This window comes from Camelina sativa, chromosome 19, assembly GCF_030686135.1.
Source record: "Camelina sativa cultivar CO46 ecotype springtype chromosome 19, ASM3068613v1".
Classification (NCBI taxonomy): domain Eukaryota; kingdom Viridiplantae; phylum Streptophyta; class Magnoliopsida; order Brassicales; family Brassicaceae; genus Camelina; species Camelina sativa.
Genome location: NC_141898.1, coordinates 4,620,778 through 4,642,649, shown reverse-complemented (window position 1 = coordinate 4,642,649; position 21,872 = coordinate 4,620,778). Strand labels below are relative to the sequence as shown.

Below are 21,872 nucleotides of genomic sequence, written 5' to 3'. Positions count from 1 at the left end.
CAAGAGAAGATGTGGGTCTATTGAAAGAGCTTCGTGTGCTTAACTTGGCAAACAATGCATTCACTGGCCGCATCCCTTCATCTATGGGGAACCTGACAGTTCTCGAGTCGTTGGATGTTTCCCAAAACAAGCTTTCAGGAGAAATTCCACAAGAGCTAGGGAACCTCTCGTTCCTTGCGTACATGGACTTCTCTCATAACAAGCTTTCAGGCCTAGTACCAGGGGGCACTCAGTTTCGGACGCAGCGTTGCTCTTCTTTCGAGGGAAACCTGGGACTTTTCGGCCTTTCTTTTGATGAAATTTGTAGAGATGCTCACACGCCAGCCACAAAAGTATATGAAACGTCGGAAGAAGACGAAGAGGTGATTAGTTGGATAGCAGCTGCAATAGGATTCATACCTGGTGTTTTCTGTGGTTTGACGATTGGATACATAATGGTTTCCTACAAACCAAAGCGGTTCATGAATCCTTTCGGCCGAAATAATCGTAGAAGGAGAAGCACTCCAACTCACTAGAGAGGTATTGTTCTGACTTCTAAATGAATTTGTTAGTAAGCATTAGAATAATTAGATGGATAGTTTTTAAAAAAATAGGTACGTAACTGATATCGAAATTTGTGAAATATCTATGTGATCTTTAATTTTCGTATACTACACCCAGTCGGTAATTAAACTGCTGAATTTTAAGGATGCAAAGATCTATCTGTTTGGACTGCTTTGTCTGGTTGCTATCTTACATACACAATCCTTTGGTGTCAGGGTGTCCAAGAAAACAACAAGAACGAGGCGTGAGAGAGAAAGCTCATACTATCTGCATTTATGGTTTGATAACGTTTAAGAGCTCTCATTGCTTCTCCATTATTCAACAAGGATGGAAACTTCAGGTGCCTCACCAAACTAGCAAAGATCTCTCTCTTTCTCAAGTGTCTACTTAATAAATTTCGTAGCGCATTTTGCTTGTGAATAAGTAAACCAGAAGAACATGTACAATCTTTGGAATGATTTAAAGCTTTTAGTTTAATGTCAATGTAAGTTTCATGTAATAGTTAAAATCAAACCTTTTTATATCCAAGAGCAATGGAAGTGAGTAAAAAAACTACCATATATGCCTATTTTTCAGCAAGACATACTGAAACTGAAGCATACCAAGTCAAGGATTAGCAATAAAAGAGGAAAGAGTATTCCTTTAGAGTAACTTTCAAACTCGGGTGTCAAATCGTTTCCATATTCCTTTTTTTCTTCTTCACATATGTTCAAAAGACAAGAAGTAGCTAGAACCCAAACAAAAGATAAGAGATTTTGCCGAATGGTAAGTTACCATGCATGTGCTTAAAAACTTCCATGGCTCCCTTTTAGCCGAAGTATCTCCCTTCTTGATTCAAGCTGCAAGAACCCAAACAAAAGATAAGAGATTTTGTACTTGAAGCAAGTGTAATAGAAGTATCAATTTGTGAGTTTTGCAAAGTATTTTTACCAGCTCCATCTCCAAAGTAATCATCCTCTCAGCTTGTTTCATCTGATTATGCTTCAACTCCTTGACTTCCCATAATATCTAGCATAGAAAAACATATTCACAGTAGTTCCATTAGTGTGTCATAAGCAAATCTGTTCGTTTTTTATGGTTCAGGGAACAATGGATGACCTAAACTTACCTCAGTCAATATATCCACGAAGGTGGGGGATCCCATTTCCGTCTTGAAATGATTTTAGGATTAGAGTCGGATCTCTTCTTTCTCAAGCAGATGTTCGTTTTTATAATCAATCTAAATAAAAAATTTCTTCTTGAAGCTTTCTTCACGTTCTTCTTTTCATTAGGATTTTAACTTTTTCCAAAAAAACAAATATTTTTGGGAATCAAACGGAAACAAATATTCTTGGGTTCAGCCCTAAGCTCAACCCTTTTGTTCACCTCTCTTTATTTTAAATCAATACAAAATAAACCAAAAAAAAAATCATTAACAGAGAATTATAATGGCTTTAACGGCGTTGTCACCTTTTCTTTTTAGGTTTTCTTCATCCTCTTTTATTGGTGCAGAGAAGAAAAAACAAAACGTCATTATTATCAAGACAAGAGACGACGTTGCGTTGTTTATCACGTTTCAGTTAAATTCATGTAAATATTCCACCTGCTTACCCCCGAGATAGGCACACGTATGCACATCTCTATATCCACACAATGAAATTTCAATTTCTCAAAAATAAAAGAAAAACCAGAGATAGTCATTACCTGGCTGCAACTAGCTAGTTTCATATTTGTTCTTTACATGTTTCTTTTATTTCTGAGTAAAGGCAGATTTTAAATGGTAAATGTCAACATATCCCATCGTGAATCAAGAGATCGTAATCAGCTTGTATAGGATTATGTATGCTTCTTTCTCTTCGTTTGTAATTATGTTATCTTTGTCTCGTCAAACTTGCTGACTTAAACTATATATCTCCAACTATATTAAATTTTACAGTAGAACGAAAGTGCACATATATAATATATGCATAAAACACGTACATTTGCATATGTAATTTTTGGAATCAAACTTAATTCAAACATCAAGAAGATTTCGATCAAGGAATGTGTTTTGAAAAGTAGCCGATGAGTTGCAGATGTCAAAGATAATCGTTTTCATAAATCTCAATGGTCTGCAAACGGAGTATCATTTATCTAGTATCTATTAAAGATTTATCTTTTTTATGGAAACGATTTAATGATCTATATTAAAAATTGAGATTTAGATCAAGGAACAAAGGTGTATAAACCCATTGAGATTCCGATCAATAGTACATGGAATCTGCAACTCATCGGCTAGTTCATGAACATCGGAGGCTTGCCTCTTCGATGAACATTTCATATTTGGGTGTTGGGTCACTCTCTCCATAACCAGCACAAACTACATTCCAATTTTGCCCACAAGCTCCTGAGATTATATATAATGGAACAATTGGTTGGAACAAACAACTTGTCTTTTGAAGTTTTCTGTTACGTTGAATAAAAGTAAGAAAAAATGTGATTATTCAAATGTAAAGACTCTTTTAAGTCTTTGCATTTTAAACGTGAAGAACACTTGGATTTATTAGAAAGACTAGTTATAATGTGAGCAGACTGAATGTGAGGTCAGTCAAGCAGTGTTGGATTTATTATATATGTGGAGTAGAGTGTATTATGATTATGTATATAAAAGAGAGCACGAAACCAATGTTATTTATTTACCATCTCACATTTTCCTTGTTTTTCTTCATTATTTCTTTTTAAATTCAAGAAAATTGAAAAAATGAAAGGCTTCAGGAAGTCGACGAGTATCATTCCTAATATCACTCTCTCTTTTATTTTCTTATTCATTTGTTATTTCGAAGACGTGCTTGCGGCTCCTCCTACTACTAGGCAGCATATTTTGTGTCGTCCCGAACAAACCGATGCACTTCTCGCTTTCAAAAACGAGTTTCATATTGGGAAGTTTCATCGCAACAATCGTTATTGTAATGGTGTTGGTCATCGGAAGACGGAGTCATGGGGGAACAATAGCGACTGTTGTAGTTGGAAGGGTATCACGTGCGATGCCAAGTCCGGAGATGTGATCGAGCTAGACCTTAGCGGCAGCGGCCTCCATAGCCAGTTTCATTCCAGTAGCAGTCTTCAAAACCTTCCTTTTCTAATCACTCTTGACCTTTCGTGTAATCAGTTTTCAGGTCAGATCCCTACTTCCATTGGAAACCTTACTCATCTCACCTCTCTTGACCTTTCGGGAAACAATCTCGTTGGTGAAATACCATCTTCTTTTGGCAATCTAAACCACCTGGCCTTGTTATTTGTTCATTCGAATATGCTCAGTGGCAACTTTCCCAATGTAATATTGAACTTGACAGGGTTGTCATCAGGTTTCTCACTCTCCAACAATCAGTTCAGTGGCGCCCTTCCTCCTAATATTGCTTCACTATCAAACTTAAGATTTTTTGACGCAAGTCACAATGATTTCACTGGAACTATCCCTTTTCGTCTCTTCACCCTTCCTTCTTTGATAGATATTTTTTTGAGTGATAACCAACTCAACGGCACTCTTGAGTTTGGTAATATTTCTTCACCATCTAACCTACAATCTTTATCCCTTGGAAGCAACAACTTCAAAGGGCCAATCCCGAGATCCATTTCCAAATTTGTCAACCTTCAGTTACTTGACCTTTCTCATTTTGGTAAATCTCAATAATACTCTTTCAGTTTTAAACCTTCGTCAAAATAATCTTAGTGGATGTCTTCCAGAGCATATATTTGAAAGTCTAAGGTCGTTCAATGTCGGTCATAACCAACTTGTGGGAAAGCTTCCAAGATCTTTCATCCGTTTCTCTACTTTTGAAGTTTTGAACGTGGAAAGCAACAGAATCAACGACATGTTTCCGTTCTGGTTGGGTTCTCTACAAAAGCTACAAGTTCTTGTCCTTCGCTCCAATGCATTTTATGGACCAATACATCAAGCCTCCTTCCCTCAGTTGCGAATCATCGACATATCACATAATCACTTCGCTGGAACTTTACCATCAGAGTACTTTGTGAAGTGGAGTGCTATGTCATCACTTGGAAAAAATGAAATTGACCATGACAAAAAGTATATGGGAAATAACTATTACCAAGATTCAATGGTTTTGATGAATAAAGGTCTAGAGTTGGAGCTGGTACATATCCTTAAAATCTACACAGCAATCGACTTTTCGGGTAATAAATTTGAAGGAGAGATTCCAAAGTCCATCGGTCTATTGAAAGAGCTTCATGTGCTCAACTTGTCAAACAACGCATTCACTGGCCGCATCCCTTCATCTATAGGGAACCTCACAGCTCTCGAGTCTTTGGACGTTTCCCAAAACAAGCTTTCAGGAGAAATTCCACAAGAGTTGGGGAACCTCTCATAACCAGCTTGCAGTTCTAGTACCATGAGGCAATCAGTTTCGTACGCAGCCTTTTCAGAATGTAAAGATCTCTCTATGTTTAGACTTAACATGGAAGCTTTATCTGGTTGCTATTTTTCATACACAAATACACAATCCTTTGGTGCTTTCAGGGTGTCCATGATAACAACAAGAATGAGGCATGAGAGAGAAATCAAGATCATTTCTATCTGCATTTACGGTTTGAAACGTTTTAAGAGCTCTCAATGCTTCTCCATTAATAATGGACCATTATTCAACAAGGATGGAAACTTCAGGTGACTCACCAAAACTAGCAAAGATCGATCTCTTTCTCAAGTGTCTAGTTAATAAATTTCTTAGCGCATTTTGCTTGTGAATAAGTGAACCCGAAGAACATACATGTACGATCTTTGGAATGTTTTAAAGCTTTTAGTTGTCGAAGAGAAAACCCCAAGAGAAACCGGCGATTTCAAAATCCTTCTTTTCAATAGAATCAAAAATCCTTCTTTTGAATAGAAACCGGCGATTTCTTTGGCGATTTCTTTGGGTATTTGGATCTTATTCTTCTCTTCTTACCTTTCTTTGTTGTGGTCGAGATTTTCGATTGTGTTTAGATTTCATGTCGATTGTTTTGTAGAATCGGAAATTAATGTAATCATTTTTGTTCATGTTTGTTTGTAGGTTTGTGGAAAGGAGGAATGGCTGAAAAACAAAACGCAATCCTAAGTGAAAATTCGAAATCTACAGAACCAGATATCGCTAATGAAGATGGAGAAGAATCTCATCCAGAAGTTGATACTGAAGGAGCTTCCATCACTGGAGGAGATTCAACGGTATATAACTGAACCCACACGTGAATTACTTAGTAAAGGATTCAGTATAACTCGAATGATTTTGATGTTGTACATTTCTAAAAGTTAAAGGTACAATTGAGTAGGATTTGGTATAACTAGGATGATTTTGGACCCCTTTAGACATTTTAGTAAGTAAAAGGTACAACCCACTAGGATTTGTTATAACTAGGATAATTTTGTACATTAGAAATTTGTGAAAGTAAAAGGTAGAACTGAGTATAACTCAGTATAACTTGTTTTTGAATGCAGGTTTCGGATGAGAAACCAGAAGCTTTACAACCACTTGACATGTTCTTCGAACCTAGTGAATATATGAAACCGTTCAAGATATCAGCTAAGTGCTACATTCATAGAGCATTGAAACTGTTGCAGAGCCATCTTTCAGATGATGAGCTCAAATGGTTTACGGAGCATCCTCAGTTCAAACATTTCTTCCATATGCCTAGGTATGCAAACCATAAGATGAAGGCTCTGTGGATGCTTTTTTCGAACAAAATGCTTAGATAAGAAAAAGGAGTGTTGGTTTATTGTGAACGGGGTTCCAATCCGATACTCTCTCATCGAAATGGCACTCATGTCTGGATTGTATTGTCACAAATATCCAGCCAACTATGAATGTTTGGGTAGTATTGTGTTTGTTGCGAAGCATTTTGGTCCAGGGGCAATGATACAGTTTCACGAGCTGGAGCCAAAGCTATTGTCGATGAATAAATCTTCTGATGACCGTCTAAGAATGGCAGTCCTCTATTTTTTATGTAGTGCCATAGTAGGAAAGGAAAAAACGGGAGAGGATGCACCATCTGTGGAGAGTTTCTTTTACCGAGTCGTAGGTGACTTAGAATTGTGTAAATCATTCCTGTGGGGGAGATTTGCATTTGATGGTAATATGAAAGACCTTTTTCATATTATGCACTCATGTGGAGGAGTTGTGGGTCCACAAAAGGTGTTTCCTAGTTTTGTTACTCTTTTAGAGGTAAAGTATTCATCTCTAGCTTTTTTTCTTATTGTAGATCAATTTATAACTAATTTATAACTAATATTTGATTGATTTCTGTTGTGAATATCTTCTAGGGTATGAAGCTATTCCAGCTCTGAAGAACAATTTTCAAGAAATTGTTCGAGAAGCAAATCCCGAGTGTCCTTGGATGTGTAAGTGGAAGTTCAAACCAAGTCATCTTAAAGGTTTTCCAATGTAAGATTTGTATAAATTACATTACGAAACAATTATTGATGCATTATGGTTGTATTTAAAAATGATTCTTTACTTTTACAGGAGATTCAGAGTATCATGTATCAATCTCCCGATGAGAAAGTTCTTATGAAGAAAATCATGGATGAGGATTCTGGATGGAACGATGTGGATGATGCAATTGCAAACGGTTGGACAAAGCGTCTAGTTAAGGAAAAGAAGATAATATGTTTTGAAAATATGCATAAAGCAGATGTTACTAGCCGAGCAGTTGAGGCTAATCCAGATGCAGGTAATTTGGCTCAGGAAAATATTGGTCAAACGAAACAAGGTCCGAAGAAGGTTGATCGAACCAAGGTGGCTCTGAAGAAGGTGAATAATGGATTGGATGAGGTAGAGAACCGATTGATGAAAGTGTTGAATAGTGGATTCGAGAAGGTGAATGCGAAGTTTGATTCTATGGATACAAGATTAAAAATTGTGGAAGAGAATGTGAAACAGTTGAAAGAGGTTGTTGAGAATGTAGCGGATTGTGGGAATGTGGGTTTGGATGAAGAGGTAGCCGAGGCTACTAAGAATGTAGCGGATTGTGGAAATGTGGGTGAGGATGAAGGGGTTGCTGAGGATGAAGTGGTTGTTGAGGATGAAGTGGTTGCTGAGGATGAGGTGGTGGTACAACTATTGGATTGTGAGGCGAATAAGGAGGTGGTGGGTTATAATGGAAAAGAGGTGGGTGAAGAGGGTGAGGCAAGAACACTTACAAAAGAAAGAGAAAGATGAAAAAAGGAACAGAAGAGGTGGGTCAAGACGATGGAGAGAAGGCTACAACAAAGGTGCAGCATGTAAGCAAGAGAAGGAGTCCCGTTATGACGAGAGGGTTTACCAAGAAAATGTGATGTATGTTTGTAAAACTGGGTAGAACTCGGGTTTTCATTTTGTATAACTATGTTTGTTTGAAAAACTCGGTACAACTGGTGTGTTGTTTTGTTGTGAAACTATGTCAGTTTGAAAAAGTTGTTAGAACTTCGGTTTTTTGGTATAACTATGTTAGTTTGAAAAACTGGGTACAACTGCTGTGTTTATTTTATTTTAGATATCTATGTTAGTTTGAAAAACTTGGTTCAACTGGTGTTTTATTTTGTATAACTATGTTTGTTTGAAAAAATTTGGTACAACTGGTTAAGGAAAACCTAGTTTTACGTAGTTGGACAATAGTTTGCAAACATTATTATTTGAAGAAAATACTTAGAAAACATCATTAAACATTTTAAACATCATTGACCGAAGAAAATATTTAGTAAACATCATACTTAGTTGACTAGGAAAATACATATAGTTGTCTTTGATTGTCCGTAGTTGGACATTGTCAATAGCAACCCCACCATTTCCCAATCACGACCGTGATAATACAACCAGATAAACTAGTACCATACCCATCGTTTTGTTAATTTCCTTCCTCTCGAGGTTCCCGTTCCTTTCCATCTTCAACAACCTAACTTCTTCTTCAAGAACACCCACTTGAAAATCCAATTGTTCAATCTCGTTTATCATCGCCTCATCTACCCACTTAAACACATGGTCGTCGTTCTCAAGCTACAGCTGAAAATTGTAAACATTATAAATATTACCAAGAAGTCCATAAAAAACCGAAACTATTACCTTCTTTGTTGCAGCATAAGCACACCAAAAGTAGCGTCGAAAAGGATTCCCATTCGTCCTAGATGTTTTTTCAACTACGTTCTCACCACACCAACACAACTTTGGAATTCCTGGAACTCTGAATCTTGCGCGGGTAGAGGTTCCAGTCGAAGATGCAGAGACATGACTCATCTTCTCTTGCGAATTGCTTCTCAAACCCCCAAATCTGAAATCTTCAGCCTCTTGATCTCTCCACTCTCTCTCTCTCTCTCTCTTCTTTTGTCTTCTAATGAATAAATGGAATTAATGTGAGAGATTTGTGGGTTTCGAAGTTTTAATTGGGTAGGGTCCGGGTATTGGGGGGAAATCTAAAATTTTTGGGAGAAATCTGAAATTTTTGGGTAGGGTCACAAAATTTTCAAAAAAAAATCATAAAAAAATATCTTGGTCAAACAAACAAGGACCCGTCAATGTTGTCTGCCAGGTGGCGACGCAAAGGAGATGTTGTTTGCCAGGTGGCGCCTCAAAAATACACTCAGTTGTTCCTAGTTTTCAAGTTGTACTTGCTTGTACACATTTTGTTAATTTCGTGTATAATCAGTTATACTTTGAATTAACCAAGTAATTTCTAGTTGGACCCAAAAGTGAAATATATCTAGATTACATTTTCAATGTACTCAAAAAAAAATTTACATTAAAACATCAGTTTTATGTTATTTGTAATGTATTGGAGATAGCAAGAAGAAACTCATCTTAAAAGTATAAGGTCTTTGTTGTACAAGAATGAAATTTATGAATATTATCCTATAAAAAAAAGTTGACTATGTTTGTTTTAGAAGATTAATCACACATATTTCACACATAAGCTTAGTGAATAAGAAGATATATCACCCATTTTTAACATTATCTAGTGAATACGAATATGGTCGTAGTTGTACTAGTTGTCCTAAGTTGTATAAAGATTTTTGAGCAATGTGATTTTATTGGCTGTACAAAGTTGTTCTGACCTAGTTCACACAAAAAGCACCTAAATATGAAGATTTTTATGAATATGATCGTAGTTGTACCATTAGTTGGTCTAAGTTGTACAAACTGAATGGAAGAAAAGTCATACATAGTTCTATAAATATGAAATCAGTTGTACCAAGTTTTACAAATATATTTAAACTAATGCTCATCTTGGCTATCGAAACCATCGTCTTTGCTACCTCCCTCATCTTGGCTACCGACACAATCGCTTTCATCTTCCCAACTTGATTCTTCTTCGCTACCTCCCTCATCTTGGCTACTCATATCGACTTGTCCTTGGCTACTCGTATCGCCTTGTTCTTGGCTACATCCCTCAGACCTCTCAAACCAACGACCTAAATTTCTTCCGGGTACTCACTTATGCTTTCTGCGACGTTCTCCAGATGCACGTTTTCTTCTTTCTTGAGTTCTTCCTTTTCTTTTTTTTTGTAATTTGGAGGTAATGCATACAACTCTTGTTCGTCACTTGGAACAGTCCACTCAGACTTATGCGGCACTAGATAAATCATCCTGACATATCCCAAAATCCAGAACTCTACTAAGTAATATTTGGCGCACAAATCATATAAATCACGTACCTCCGTTGTTCTACCTTCTTGTTTCAATAAATTCATGGCAGTGGTTATTGCATGGATACAAGGGTACTTGTCTAAGTCAAAATAGCGGCAACTGCAACTCTTCTTTTTCAAGTCTACCACATAATTCTTCCCATCGCGACCAATAACATTGTACTCTAACTGGAAGGTGTTTAGCTCAGTCACTGGTAGCTTGCACGCAACCTCACATCTTTTATGTATTAAGTTCTCCACAAAAGGAACTAGTTTCTGTGCATTTGTTCCAGCAGCAGCTTCTTTCCTATGTTTGTTAAACCATTCTGCAAATTTTTTAACAATTGCATCAATCATAGGTAGCAACGCATACTTCCTTGCATCCTTAAAAACAACATTCATAGACTCCACGGAATTGCTGGTGTCAATGTTGTACTTTAATCCAGGAAAGTAACACTTTGCCCATTTTTTCACTTCGGCAAACTCATCAAGCTATGTGGCTGCCTTAGGGTACCTCATCCTAAAATCTTGATATTGTACTTCGAACTCGGCTACTGTATAAATAACAGCAATTTCTCTAAACTTTGCAGCAGTTTCATCTCTCTGCCAGGTTGCAACTTTTTTTTCACATTCTACGACAAATGGTAGATACAATGGTCATGTTCACACCTCGGGAACACCACACTCACTGCCTTGAGCAGGTTTACATTTCTATCTGAAATAAATACCAACTCTTCATTATCCGGTATGATGGTTTTCAAGGTGTTGAAAAACCACGTCCAACTATCCTCTTTTTCACCATCGATTACAGCAAAGGCTATCGGATAATGGTGATGAGCCGGATCTTGAGTTGTAGCAAAAACTAGAACACCACCATATTTGGTCTTTAGGAAAGTAACATCCACAATAATCACTTTTCTCATGGCCTGAAACCCTTCAATACAAGCTCCCAAAGCAACAAAAAGGTACTTGAACTTTTTTGGTCATCTAATACCACACTAGTTTTTGTACCATGATTCACCTTCCTTAACATGTACAAATATGAATATACCATCTTGAAACTCTCTTCTAGACAACCACGAACATCACTAACAACTAGTCTTTTCCCTCTAAATGCAGTAGAGTATGATACATCAACACCAACTTTTCCTTGGACAAGAGAAATGAGTTCCTTAGAAGCTGGAGTAACAAATTTACCTGGATAATTTTCATGCAAAACGGATGCAACTAATCGTGGTGTGCCTTTCCTTTTCAATCTTGTACTCGAAGTACTCCGAGAGCATGAATGCATTGGTCTGTAGACTCTAACTGAAAACTGAGTTGACTTCTTAATCTTTGTAACTCGTAAATACTATTTACACCCTTCTAATGATTGAAGACATCTTACCATATACCGTTTCTTGTCCGAGTTAACAATCGCTACTCCAAAACATCCAAGATGTGAAGCTTTATCAACTAAATCTTGCACTGCTTGCTTGCTTTCAAATTCTTGACCTAATTCCAGACCAATACCATCTTCCCATGGCTCTAAAAACTTTACACTACCAACTTCACAAATACCATTATCAATGTCGTTTTCAAAATCATTGTCCTTGTTGTTATCAACACCCCTCTCCACATCTCGGATAACAACATTTTCTTCCACCACCAAAGTCCCTTGCGGTTCTAAAGGCTCTGCAAGTTGCAAAGGCTCTTGCGGTTGCAAAGGCTCTTGCAGTTGCAAAGGTTCTTGCAGCATCAATGGCTCTTGCCACTCAAAAGGTTCTTGTGACTCTAAAGGTTCTTGTGACTCTAAAGGCCATCGCGGTTCTGCCTATTCCTTGCCTCTACCACTTGAAATCAGTTCATCATAATTCGCACCAACTGAACTTCTTTTCTCTAATCTTGAAATTTGCTTCGGTAGTGTAGCTGTTTCCATATCTTTGATGACTTCTACATGCAACACACTTCTACATTGTTGTTGATCCATCGAGGTTAGATAAACATATAAATCTTCATCATCACAAATATATGTTGGTGTTTTAGTACCCACGACCAATGGAATGTAACTTAATTTTAGCTCCTTCATAGATTCATCTATCCCAATCTTTCGGCCAATATTATCCACTAACATCGAATAAATTATATCCTCTGCTGATGATGTCCTAAACGGTATACCATACAGGCCACCTTCTCTTGGAATCCATTGATATTTTTCTCCGGTCTTTGTGTAATGTCCATCATGAAAATATATGTTGATAGAAAGGTTGCTCATTGTTTGTTCCTGAAAAAATGAAATAACAGTTGTACATTTAAGAATCCCAGTTGTACCAATTATACCAACTCTTACAGATACACCAGTTATACAATTTGTGACCACAATACCTAAAATCCACTACGAATCAGGGTTTAATCAACCCTCTCAGTCCATTTAAATTAATTAATTGACATACAAATACGACTATCAAATCTAAGAGAAGCGGATGTAAGCAAACTAATAAAGAAGGAGAATGAGTACCCAAGGAGAACTCACATGTCTGAAACTAATGTCGAATCGATGTGAGTTAGAGAAGAACAAGGACGTTGTTCTTGGGTTTAAAGGAGCAAGCTTCGCTTTCAATGGGGTCGAGATGCCCGATGAAGACGATGGGTGAGGGGGATGGACTGTGATTGGTCCAATATTTCGCTTGTGATTGGTCCAATATTGGGAATATCTCGTTTCTAATTGGCCAAATTTATTCCTAATTTATTTCTATTTTAAATTTTAATTTAATTGTAATTCGGTTTTTTCTTTTGATTTAATATCAGTTTTGGTAAGGATAAAACTGGATTACTGTTATGTCATTAAAAGCATGAGAATAAAGAAGAGTAAAGAAGAGTACTGAGAATTTTTGTTGAAGAGAAAACAGCTTTCTAGATTTTAAACCGTCTGTCTACATATTTCTAGAGATTATATTTTAACGAGAGTAGTAGTGTGACATGGATGGCACTTAACCCAGGTGATGACACGTGTTTAAATCGTCACCACACAAAAAACACTCTCTTAATACGGGTAAGCAAAGCAATTAAATCCTCCTTATAGTTGACAACAAACAAAGCATACAAAGTTACAAACACATAAGGAAACATTTTAATTCAATAAATAGATTGACAAAAGATCAAAATTTTGAAAAAATTAACAAGTTGTTACTCATGATGAGATGCAATAATTTAATTGAATTTAAATCAAATTTATATTACAGAATAATAGAGATATTTTAAGAAATATATATATTTAAAAATTAATTGAAACTTAATAAATGAGATAAAAGCCTTATTTTAAAGATTATATTCTATATTTGAACAAAACCTAATATTTTGGGGGAAAAATATAACAATCTGTTATGCATAATTTATAACAAGAAAAATATAAATTATAATCTATACTATTGAAAATAATTATTTTCTTATTTTATCAATATAATAAAATTTTGAACTATATATAATATTGAGAACTTATTTATTATTTATTCTTTTTTTGTTTGACGACAAAAAAACAAACCAAACGTCACAACAACCAAGGGGCCTGCGTCTTATTTTTATCCCCTATACTATTGGGCCTTAGCCTTTTCTGGGTTTTTTTTTTCTTTTGCGCAAAATTGATAAAGTCTTGACGCTGAGACTGTGTCGATCATCAATCACCTAGGAGGAGTACACATGACACAACCAATAACAAAGTCATCTCTCCTTGAATTGATTTGGGAATTTAACCAAAAGTACCACATTTGTTAATAAACTTTTCAATTCTACCACATATTAAAACTCTTTTTCTCTCCTACTACAAATGCTACTTAAAATAACAATAAAGCCCTTGAAGTTGTGAGCTGTTGTTATCAATTATGTCGATATATATTTTTTTGACAACATAGATATGCATTAATTGTTTCCACTAGACAGAGAAGTAGGACCCATAGTGGACACTTTGTAGATTAAATTAAATTAAATTTAATTTATTTAAAGGCTTCGTAGAATTTGCAAATTAAATATCTATATGTTTTTCTGGTTTAGAGATCTGGTGGGTGGAGTAGCATAAATCTGTAGACAAAATTATTCATGCGGACAAGTTTTGTCCTATAGACAAATTGAGAAGTACAAACTTATCCATTAACTTAAAAGTACTTGTCCATTTGTCAAGTATGTTGTCTACGAGTTTTTTTTGTGAATCATGTAGTACATGACATGATTAATATTGGACAAGTGAAGGTTTTAGACAAGTGTAAAACTGGTCTATCAAGTAAATAAATTATTGTCTTTGTAAAATAACTTGTCCATCACAAGATTAACAGTGGACAATCTGGTGTGTTTAATTTGTCCACCAAATTAATAGCCCTAATGGTGGCAATAGTGAATGCCATGAAAAAAAACAAAGGTGAGCTTCTGAAAGAATCGACGAAGAGAAAAAAGAGAAACATAGAGATATTATTTAGAAAGAAAAGTTGGAAATATTAGACACAAAAATAAGTTTTTTGTGTTTTGATTTTGTGAAGTTGGAGAGATGTGGAGATAATTAATGGAAAAAAAAAATGAGAAGAAAAAGATGAGATAAGTATTGAGAGATGTAGAGAGAAGTAGTGGAAGAAGAAGGAGATGAGAAAATTGAAAAGAAAAGACATCAAAACAAAATAAAATAAAAACTTTATTTTTGTTTGATAAAAGGAAGGAAAAGATGAAGGTTATTTTAGTATTTTTTTGTTGGACTTATGATATTTCATAAAAAAGAGTTATCAAATGTGGTAGAGCTAATGAGTTTAATTTTTGAATGTGGTAGAATTGTTAAAAAAACTCAATTGATTTCTTTTTGGGTGATTTAATTTTTTTGGTTGGACAAACCCTTTTTACTTTTTTTGAAGTTTCTTGTACGTTATTAAAAATAAGACAAAATTTGTGGAAATCGACTATTCAAACACTTTTTACTTTTTTTGAAGTTTCCTGCACGTTATTAAAAGTAAGACAAAATTTGTGGAAATCGACTATTCAAACGTAATTCAAACGTAAAGACTTTTTTTTAAGTCTTTGCGTTTTGAACTGAAAGAACATTTGGTAGAAAGACTAGTTTATAATGTGAGTCAGTCAAGCTGTGTTGGATTTATTACCTTTGTGGAGTAGAATGTATTAGTATTATATGTTTTATAAAAGAGATATGGGCACGAAACCTTTTTATATTTACCATCACAATCTCCAGTTTTCTTCATTAATTTTAAATGAAAGGTTTCGGGAGCTCAACGATTATCATTCATATTCCTCTATGTTTTATTTTCTTATTCATTAGTCATTTTGAAGACGTGCTTGCCACTCCTTCTAGGCATTTGTGTAGTCCCGAACAAAGGGATGCACTTCTCGCTTTCAAAAACGAGTTTCATATTGGGAAGCCTAATCCTGATTGTATGGAGTATAGCATTGAACCTCATCCGAGGATGGAGTCATGGGTGGATAACAGCGACTGCTGTACTTGGAAGGGTATCACGTGCAATGCCAAGTCCAGAGAAGTGGTTGGGCTAGACCTTCGCTGCAGCTTTCTCCATGGCCGGTTTCATTCCAATAGCAGTCTTCAAAACCTTCCTTTTCTAACCACTCTTGACCTTTCATTTAATGATTTTTATGGTCAAGTCCCGTCTTTGATTGGAAACTTTCCTCATCTCACCACTCTCAACCTTTCTATGAATCAACTTTCGGGTCAGATTCCATCTTCAATTGGAAATCTTTCTCATCTTACAACTCTCCGCCTTTCGGGAAATAATTTTAGTGGTCGGATTCCATCTTGGATTGAAAATCTTTCTCATCTTACAACTCTCGGCCTTTCGGGAAATAATTTTAGTGGTCGGATTCCATCTTCGATTGAAAACCTTTTTCATCTTACCTCTCTCCAACTTTCGCTTAATAATCTCAGTGGTCGAATTCCATCTTGGATTGGAAACCTTTCTCATCTCACCTCTCTCTACCTTCATTTTAATCAATTTTCTGGTGAAATCCCATCTTCAATTGGAAACCTTTCTCAACTCACCTATCTCAGCCTTTGGAAAAACAATCTCGTTGGTAAAATCCCATCTTCAATTGGAAACCTTTCTCAACTCACCCATCTCGAACTTTGGGGAAACAATCTCGTTGGTGAAATCCCATCTTCTTTTGGCAATCTCAACAAGATGAACTTCTTTCATGCAAGTCAAAATGCTTTCACAGGAACTATCCCTTCTTCTCTCTTCACCATTCCTTCTTTGACATATATTATATTGAGTGATAACCAACTCAACGGCACTCTTGAGTTTGGTAATACATCTTCTTCACCATCTAACTTACAATTTTTATCCCTTGGAAGCAACAACTTCAAAGGGCCAATCCCGAGATCCATTTCCAAATTTGTCAACCTCTCGTATCTTGACCTTTCTCATTTCGACACCCAAGGCCGCCCAGTTGACTTTAGTATCTTCTCGCATCTCAAGTCACTCAGATCTCTATACCTTTCACATTTAAACACCACCACTACGATTGACTTGAATGATATCTTATCATATTCCAAAAGCCTCTCTCAGTTAGATCTCTCAGGCAACCATGTTTCAACAACAAACAAAAGTTCAGTTTCAAATCCCGTTTCACAAGAGATAGATTCTTTGAGCTTATCAGGCTGCGGTATCACCGAGTTTCCAGCAGAGCTCCTAAGAACCCTACATGGAATGGGATTTCTAGACATTTCCAACAACAAAATCGAAGGTCAAGTCCCTGCCTGGTTATGGACTCTACCAAACTTGACGTACGTGAATCTTTCCAACAACACTTTCAACGGTTTCCAAAGAGCAAAGAAGAAACAAGGACTATCCTCTGTCCGGAAACCATTTGTGAGTTACTTTCTTGGCTCCAACAACAACTTCACTGGCAAGATTCCTTCTTTCATATGCGAGTTTCGTTCTCTAGACACTCTTGATTTATCTGAAAACAACTTCAACAGTTCAATCCCTCATTGTTTGGTAAATCTCAATAATACTCTTTCAGTTTTAAACCTTCGTCAAAATAATCTTAATGGAGGTCTTCCAGAGCATATATTTGAAAGTCTAAGGTCGTTCGATGTCGGTCATAACCAACTTGTGGGAAAGCTTCCAAGATCTTTGATCCGTTTCTCTACTCTTGAAGTTTTGAACGTGGAAAGCAACAAAATCAACGACACGTTTCCATTCTGGTTAGGTTCTCTACAAAAGCTACAAGTTCTTGTCCTTCGCTCCAATGCATTCCATGGACCAATACATCAAGCCTCCTTCCCTCAGTTGCGAATCATCGACATATCACATAATCACTTCGATGGAACTTTGCCTTCGGAATACTTTGTGAAGTGGAGTGCTATGTCATCACTTAAGCCCGACGAAGATCACTCTTCCGAAAAGTACATGAGAGGGGGATCACGCTATTACTATGATTCATTGGTTTTGATGAATAAAGGTGTAGAGATGGAGCTAGTACGTATTTTAAAAATCTACACAGCAATCGACTTTTCAGGAAACAGATTCGAAGGAGAGATTCCAAAGTCCATCGGTTTATTGAAAGAGCTTCATGTGCTCAACTTGTCAAACAATGCTTTCACTGGCTGCATCCCTTCCTCTATGGGGAACCTGAAAGCTCTCGATTCGCTGGACGTTTCCCAAAACAAGCTTTCAGGAGAAATTCCACAAGAGCTAGGGGATCTCTCTTTCCTTGCGTACATGAACTTCTCTCATAACAAACTTACAGGCCTAGTACCAGTGAGCACTCAGTTTCTAACGCAGCCTTGCTCTTCTTTTGAGAACAATATGGGACTTCTTTTTGGCTCTTCTCTTGACAAAGTTTGCAGAGATATTCACACGCCAGCATCACATCAACAATATGAAACACCAGAATTAGAGGAAGAAGACGAAGAGGTGATTAGTTGGATAGCAGCTGCAATAGGATTCGTACCTGGTATTGTATCTGGTTTGACGTTTGGATACATATCGGTTTCTCACAAACCAGAGTGGTTCATGAACCCTTTTGGCCGAAACAATCGTAAAGGCAGAAGCATCACAACTCACTAGAGAGAGGTAATAATGTTCCCTAACTTTTAAGAGCTCTAGTTGCTTCTCCAAATCTCCCCATTATACAACAAGGATGGAAACTTGAGGTGCTTGACCAAAAGTGGCAAAGATCTTTCTTTCTCAAGTGTCTAGTTAATAACTTTCTTAGCGCATTTTGCTCGTGAATAAGTGAACCAGAAGAGCGAGCATGTACAATCTTTGGAGTGATTTAAAGCTTTTAGTTTAATGTCAATGTAAGTTTCATGTAAGGGTTAAAATCAAACCTTTTTATGTCGAAGAGCAATGGAAGTGAGTTAAAAATTATCATATACCTATTTTTCAGCAATACATACTGAAACTGAAGCATACCAAGTCAAGGATTAGCAATTAAAAGAGGAAAGAGTATTCCTTTAGAGTAACTTAAAAACTCGGGAGTCAAATCATTTCCATATTCCTTTTTTTTTCTTCTTCACATATGTTCAAAAGACAAGAAGTAGCTAGAGAAGCATTACAAACTCCAAGAGTTTATTCTTAATTTGAGCCTACCATGCATGTGCTTAAAAACTTCCATTGCTCCCTTTTAGCCGAAGTATCTCCCTTCGTGATTCAAGCTGCAAGAACCCAAACAAAAGATAAGAGATTTTGTACTTGAAGCAAATGAATAGAAGTATCAATTTGTGAGTTTTGCAAATGAATAGAAGTATCAATTTGTGAGTTTTGCAAATTAATTTTACCAGCTCCATCTCCAAAGTAATCATCCTCTCAGCTTGTTTCATCTGAGTATGCTTCAACTCCTTGACTTCCGACAATATCTAGCATAGAAAAACGTATTCATAGTAGTTTCATTAGCGGTCATAAGCAAAACTGTTCGTTTTTTATGGTTCAGGGAACAATGGATGACCTAAACTTACCTCAGTCAATATATCCACGAAGGTGGGGGATCCCGTTTCCATCTTGAAATGATCCATACGTCCGATGTCATCAACCACATCTCCTGTAGTGGCGGAAACATATGAGGATCCACAGGGAGATTTAGCTATACTTCTTTCCTCAAAGTCCCAGGAAATCTTCTCATCCTCCCAAGAATTAGGCACCATCGATGAAGAAGCTGCTCCCATGTTACCCACAAAGCTCTGGAGACCATCCTTATCCTTAGGGTCCTCCAAAATCTTGTTCAGTCCATCTAGATGGACTTGAAAGGAAGATGCTGCATCCCAATCGATGACTGAATGTGTATCCTCAGCAGGATCTTCCTTGCTAATGCTAGATCCTATTCTATTGTTAGCTGTAGTAGAGGTTCCCTTTTGTGTTGGATGGAGATTTTGTTGATGATGATAAGGATTCACTTTGACATCTTCACCTTCCTTTGAAGCGTTTCTGAAACCTTCACTGTCTTGGCGGAAAGACAGAACTTGAGAAGCAGATGTCGAAGATTCAACACCATGTTTACATGGTTGAGATGAAAGTTCATCTGAAGGTTTGAACAGATTGCTCCACTTATCAACACGTGTTGCTCCTGCCTCACCTATCTGTGCAAGAGAAGATGCGGGAATTGGCTTTCTGGGTGGTGGTACAGCATCTTTGGATGTCGATGGTGCCCTTACAGATGGTGATGGTGAAAACAAACGGAGCAGCTTGTTTGTCTGACCTCGGTCTAGTTCAAACCAAAACATCTTTTCATCCTTGTAGTTCTCCGAAATTACTGGGCTGAACTTTTCGTCAGGCAAGGGCTCACACCGCACTCGGACTCGAACCTTTACCTGTGCCAAAAATTTGCAGAACGAGATACATTTCAATTTAGAAGACATTTGGGTAAATCAGTTAAAGGAAGCGTTCTGTAGTAAGTAAAGGTACCTGAGCAGGATATGGACTTGGATCAGTCCCATTTGGAGACCAAGCTTTGGGATCAATGTTAAGTTTTCCTTCACTAGCAGCTTCAAAGATGCCGTGAAGTGTTCTGTCACTGTAGTTGAACAGGAACAGCGTCAAACCAGGATCAATGTTCTTGATACAAGCCATGTGAGGGGCTGGTAAAACTGTTCACAAACAAGCATCATTCTCAATAATCTGGTCGTTACTAAAGTGAAAGCCTCAAAGGTTGAATAGATTGTATTGAATAGCCAACTAACCAAACAAATTCTTAGCATAGCACTCTTTGATAGTGCTGAACTTGCATCCAAATATAACCCCACAAAGATCACCCTTCTTAAGATTCCTGACACACATAGGTCCATATCCTGATATGTATTGACCATCCGAAGCCAATGTATAGGTCTCTTTCTTCCTCCCTGCACCCATTGCTTCTCACTAGAAAGAACCAATATACATACATGTCAAAAAAACGAAACCGTAACAAAAGCAAAGACTGATGTTAAGTAAAGTGAAACATCAACCCAAAAACTGTCTCCAAAATCATCAAACAAATTGCAGATATTCTCTAAAGTATTCACTTCCAAATACCCTAAGCCAATGTTGAGACAATGTTTGACTACACTTAAACCTAAAAATTTCATGACTACGGAAGAAACCATGGTGAAATTTGTCCTGTCTACTAAGTTCCGAAACCCTAAGCAGAGAGAATCCTCAATTACTGAACGTCCCTATCAGTTCCTACTTCAGAAACCAAAGGAAGATGCAAAATCTCATACGCACAAGTGTTCTTCCCCATCAAACACTCAGTTACAAACCAAAATCGAAGATTTCTAGAAGAGACGAAACATCAATCTGAACGGAAACAACGAAATAAAAACAAATCTATGAAAGCTGAGACAAACTGATACCTCAAATTGCTTAAACGAGAACAGCTAGTTCGAGATTGAAGGATACGATCTCACTCACCGAAGAGAGATTCAAGGTTTCCGACCTTGAAAAAAAAAAAAAAAAAAAAAAGCAAACAGAGCAAAATTCTCGATTAAATTTCAAATAAAGAAAAAAAAAAACCTCCAGAGAAACATCTGCTAAAGCGAGTTAAAATCTCCGGTACCTGAACGATCTCGAGACGAAGAAGACAAAAGCGAACGGTATCTTTTTCAGAAACTCAAATTCCACTGCAAAGATGCATCGGGATGAAGAAATCAACAGAGAAATCGAATCTGAAACGGAGAAATGAAAAAAAAAAAAAAAAATCTTAGGGTTTCTTCGATTTGGGTAATGGCTGATGTGAGGGAGAGAGAGAGAGAGAGAGTTAAAAAGAAGAAGGGGGGTACTAACTAAGACTGAAAAACCCGCAGAAACCACACTGCAATTTTTATTTTTTCCGGAGACAAAAGAAAAAAAAATAAGATGAAGCGCGAAAAAGAAATAATTATGAGACGATTTTACCCTTTTGGGTTTTTGGGCTTTGACACCAAAATGGCAAGTTATAGGGGTTTTTCCGTAATATTAATCATCGGAGGATGCAGAGAGACGTTGCAGTTGCACGGCCATCACGTCAATGCTCTGTGTTTTATTTAATAAAGTAAATATTTGTTTTAAGATCTTCTTGACCAAATATATATTACTAATAATTAATTCTGAACTTGAAATTGTTTTTTTTAATCTAGAAATAGGAGCAAGCTTAGCAAAATCAAAATTGAAACAATTAAATCATGCAAGATCATAATTTTGATTTGAATTTGATTTTTTTTTCTCAATGGGTAATGCAGCAAACTGAGAACTATACTAGCAGTTTTATTCTTATGGTATACATGTAAATTATT

The 21,872-nt window shown here is 36.7% G+C and overlaps 3 protein-coding genes and 1 pseudogene across 7 annotated transcripts; 2 read left to right on the top strand and 2 right to left on the bottom strand.

The window, feature by feature from the left end:
• Positions 1–1,156: 1,156 nt before the first annotated feature.
• On the bottom strand, positions 1,157–21,522 carry LOC104767436 (uncharacterized). 2 transcript variants are annotated; one of them, XM_087502165.1, is made up of 7 exons: positions 21,158–21,378; positions 20,955–21,037; positions 20,304–20,481; positions 20,029–20,210; positions 19,086–19,934; positions 18,909–18,986; positions 1,157–1,382 (listed from the first exon to the last, which is right to left on the bottom strand). In XM_087502165.1, exons 3-7 carry the CDS (start codon positions 20,470–20,472, stop codon positions 1,329–1,331), a joined length of 1,332 nt encoding a protein of 443 aa, XP_087358291.1. In that variant the 5' UTR covers positions 20,473–20,481; positions 20,955–21,037; positions 21,158–21,378; the 3' UTR covers positions 1,157–1,328. The 2 variants fall into 2 exon arrangements, with proteins under 2 accessions (XP_087358291.1, XP_087358290.1); XM_087502164.1 differs by lacking the exon at positions 1,157–1,382 and adding an exon at positions 18,555–18,785 and having other exon boundaries at positions 21,158–21,522.
• On the top strand, positions 3,196–7,989 carry LOC147920164 (uncharacterized protein At3g43530-like). Of its 2 annotated transcripts, XM_087502168.1 has the most exons (7): positions 3,196–4,947; positions 5,039–5,182; positions 5,568–5,719; positions 5,990–6,186; positions 6,500–6,713; positions 6,812–6,932; positions 7,014–7,989. In XM_087502168.1, exons 2-6 carry the CDS (start codon positions 5,149–5,151, stop codon positions 6,833–6,835), a joined length of 621 nt encoding a protein of 206 aa, XP_087358294.1. In that variant the 5' UTR covers positions 3,196–4,947; positions 5,039–5,148; the 3' UTR covers positions 6,836–6,932; positions 7,014–7,989. The 2 variants fall into 2 exon arrangements, with proteins under 2 accessions (XP_087358294.1, XP_087358293.1); XM_087502167.1 differs by lacking the exon at positions 5,039–5,182 and having other exon boundaries at positions 3,216–3,677.
• LOC147920165 (uncharacterized) lies at positions 3,683–4,134 on the bottom strand (the record flags this gene model as incomplete). Its single annotated transcript, XM_087503079.1, is given in 2 exon segments — positions 3,683–3,735; positions 3,738–4,134. Coding segments are annotated over 2 exon segments (450 nt in total), but the record flags the coding sequence as incomplete, so codon positions are not given.
• Positions 15,257–18,503, top strand: LOC147920163 (receptor-like protein 53 pseudogene; annotated as a pseudogene). 2 transcript variants are annotated; one of them, XR_015591174.1, is made up of 2 exons: positions 15,260–15,904; positions 15,978–18,503. The product of XR_015591174.1 is annotated as a receptor-like protein 53 pseudogene, transcript variant X2 (transcript). The 2 variants fall into 2 exon arrangements; XR_015591173.1 differs by having other exon boundaries at positions 15,257–18,503.
• Positions 21,523–21,872: the final 350 nt, after the last annotated feature.

Excerpts from the sequence above, each read along its gene's own strand:
- LOC147920164 (XM_087502167.1), top strand. The coding sequence starts at position 3,263 with ATGAAAGGCTTCAGGAAGTCGACGAGTATCATTCCTAATATCACTCTC. Across the intron at positions 6,187-6,499 it reads CATTTCTTCCATATGCCTAG|TGCCATAGTAGGAAAGGAAA; the intron begins GTATGCAAACCA and ends TTTTTTATGTAG. Across the intron at positions 6,714-6,811 it reads GTTTTGTTACTCTTTTAGAG|GGTATGAAGCTATTCCAGCT; the intron begins GTAAAGTATTCA and ends AATATCTTCTAG.
- LOC104767436 (XM_087502164.1), bottom strand. The coding sequence starts at position 20,472 with ATGGGTGCAGGGAGGAAGAAAGAGACCTATACATTGGCTTCGGATGGT. Across the intron at positions 19,935-20,028 it reads CAAGTCCATATCCTGCTCAG|GTAAAGGTTCGAGTCCGAGT; the intron begins GTACCTTTACTT and ends TTTTTGGCACAG. Across the intron at positions 18,786-18,908 it reads TTACTTTGGAGATGGAGCTG|CTTGAATCACGAAGGGAGAT; the intron begins GTAAAATTAATT and ends GGGTTCTTGCAG.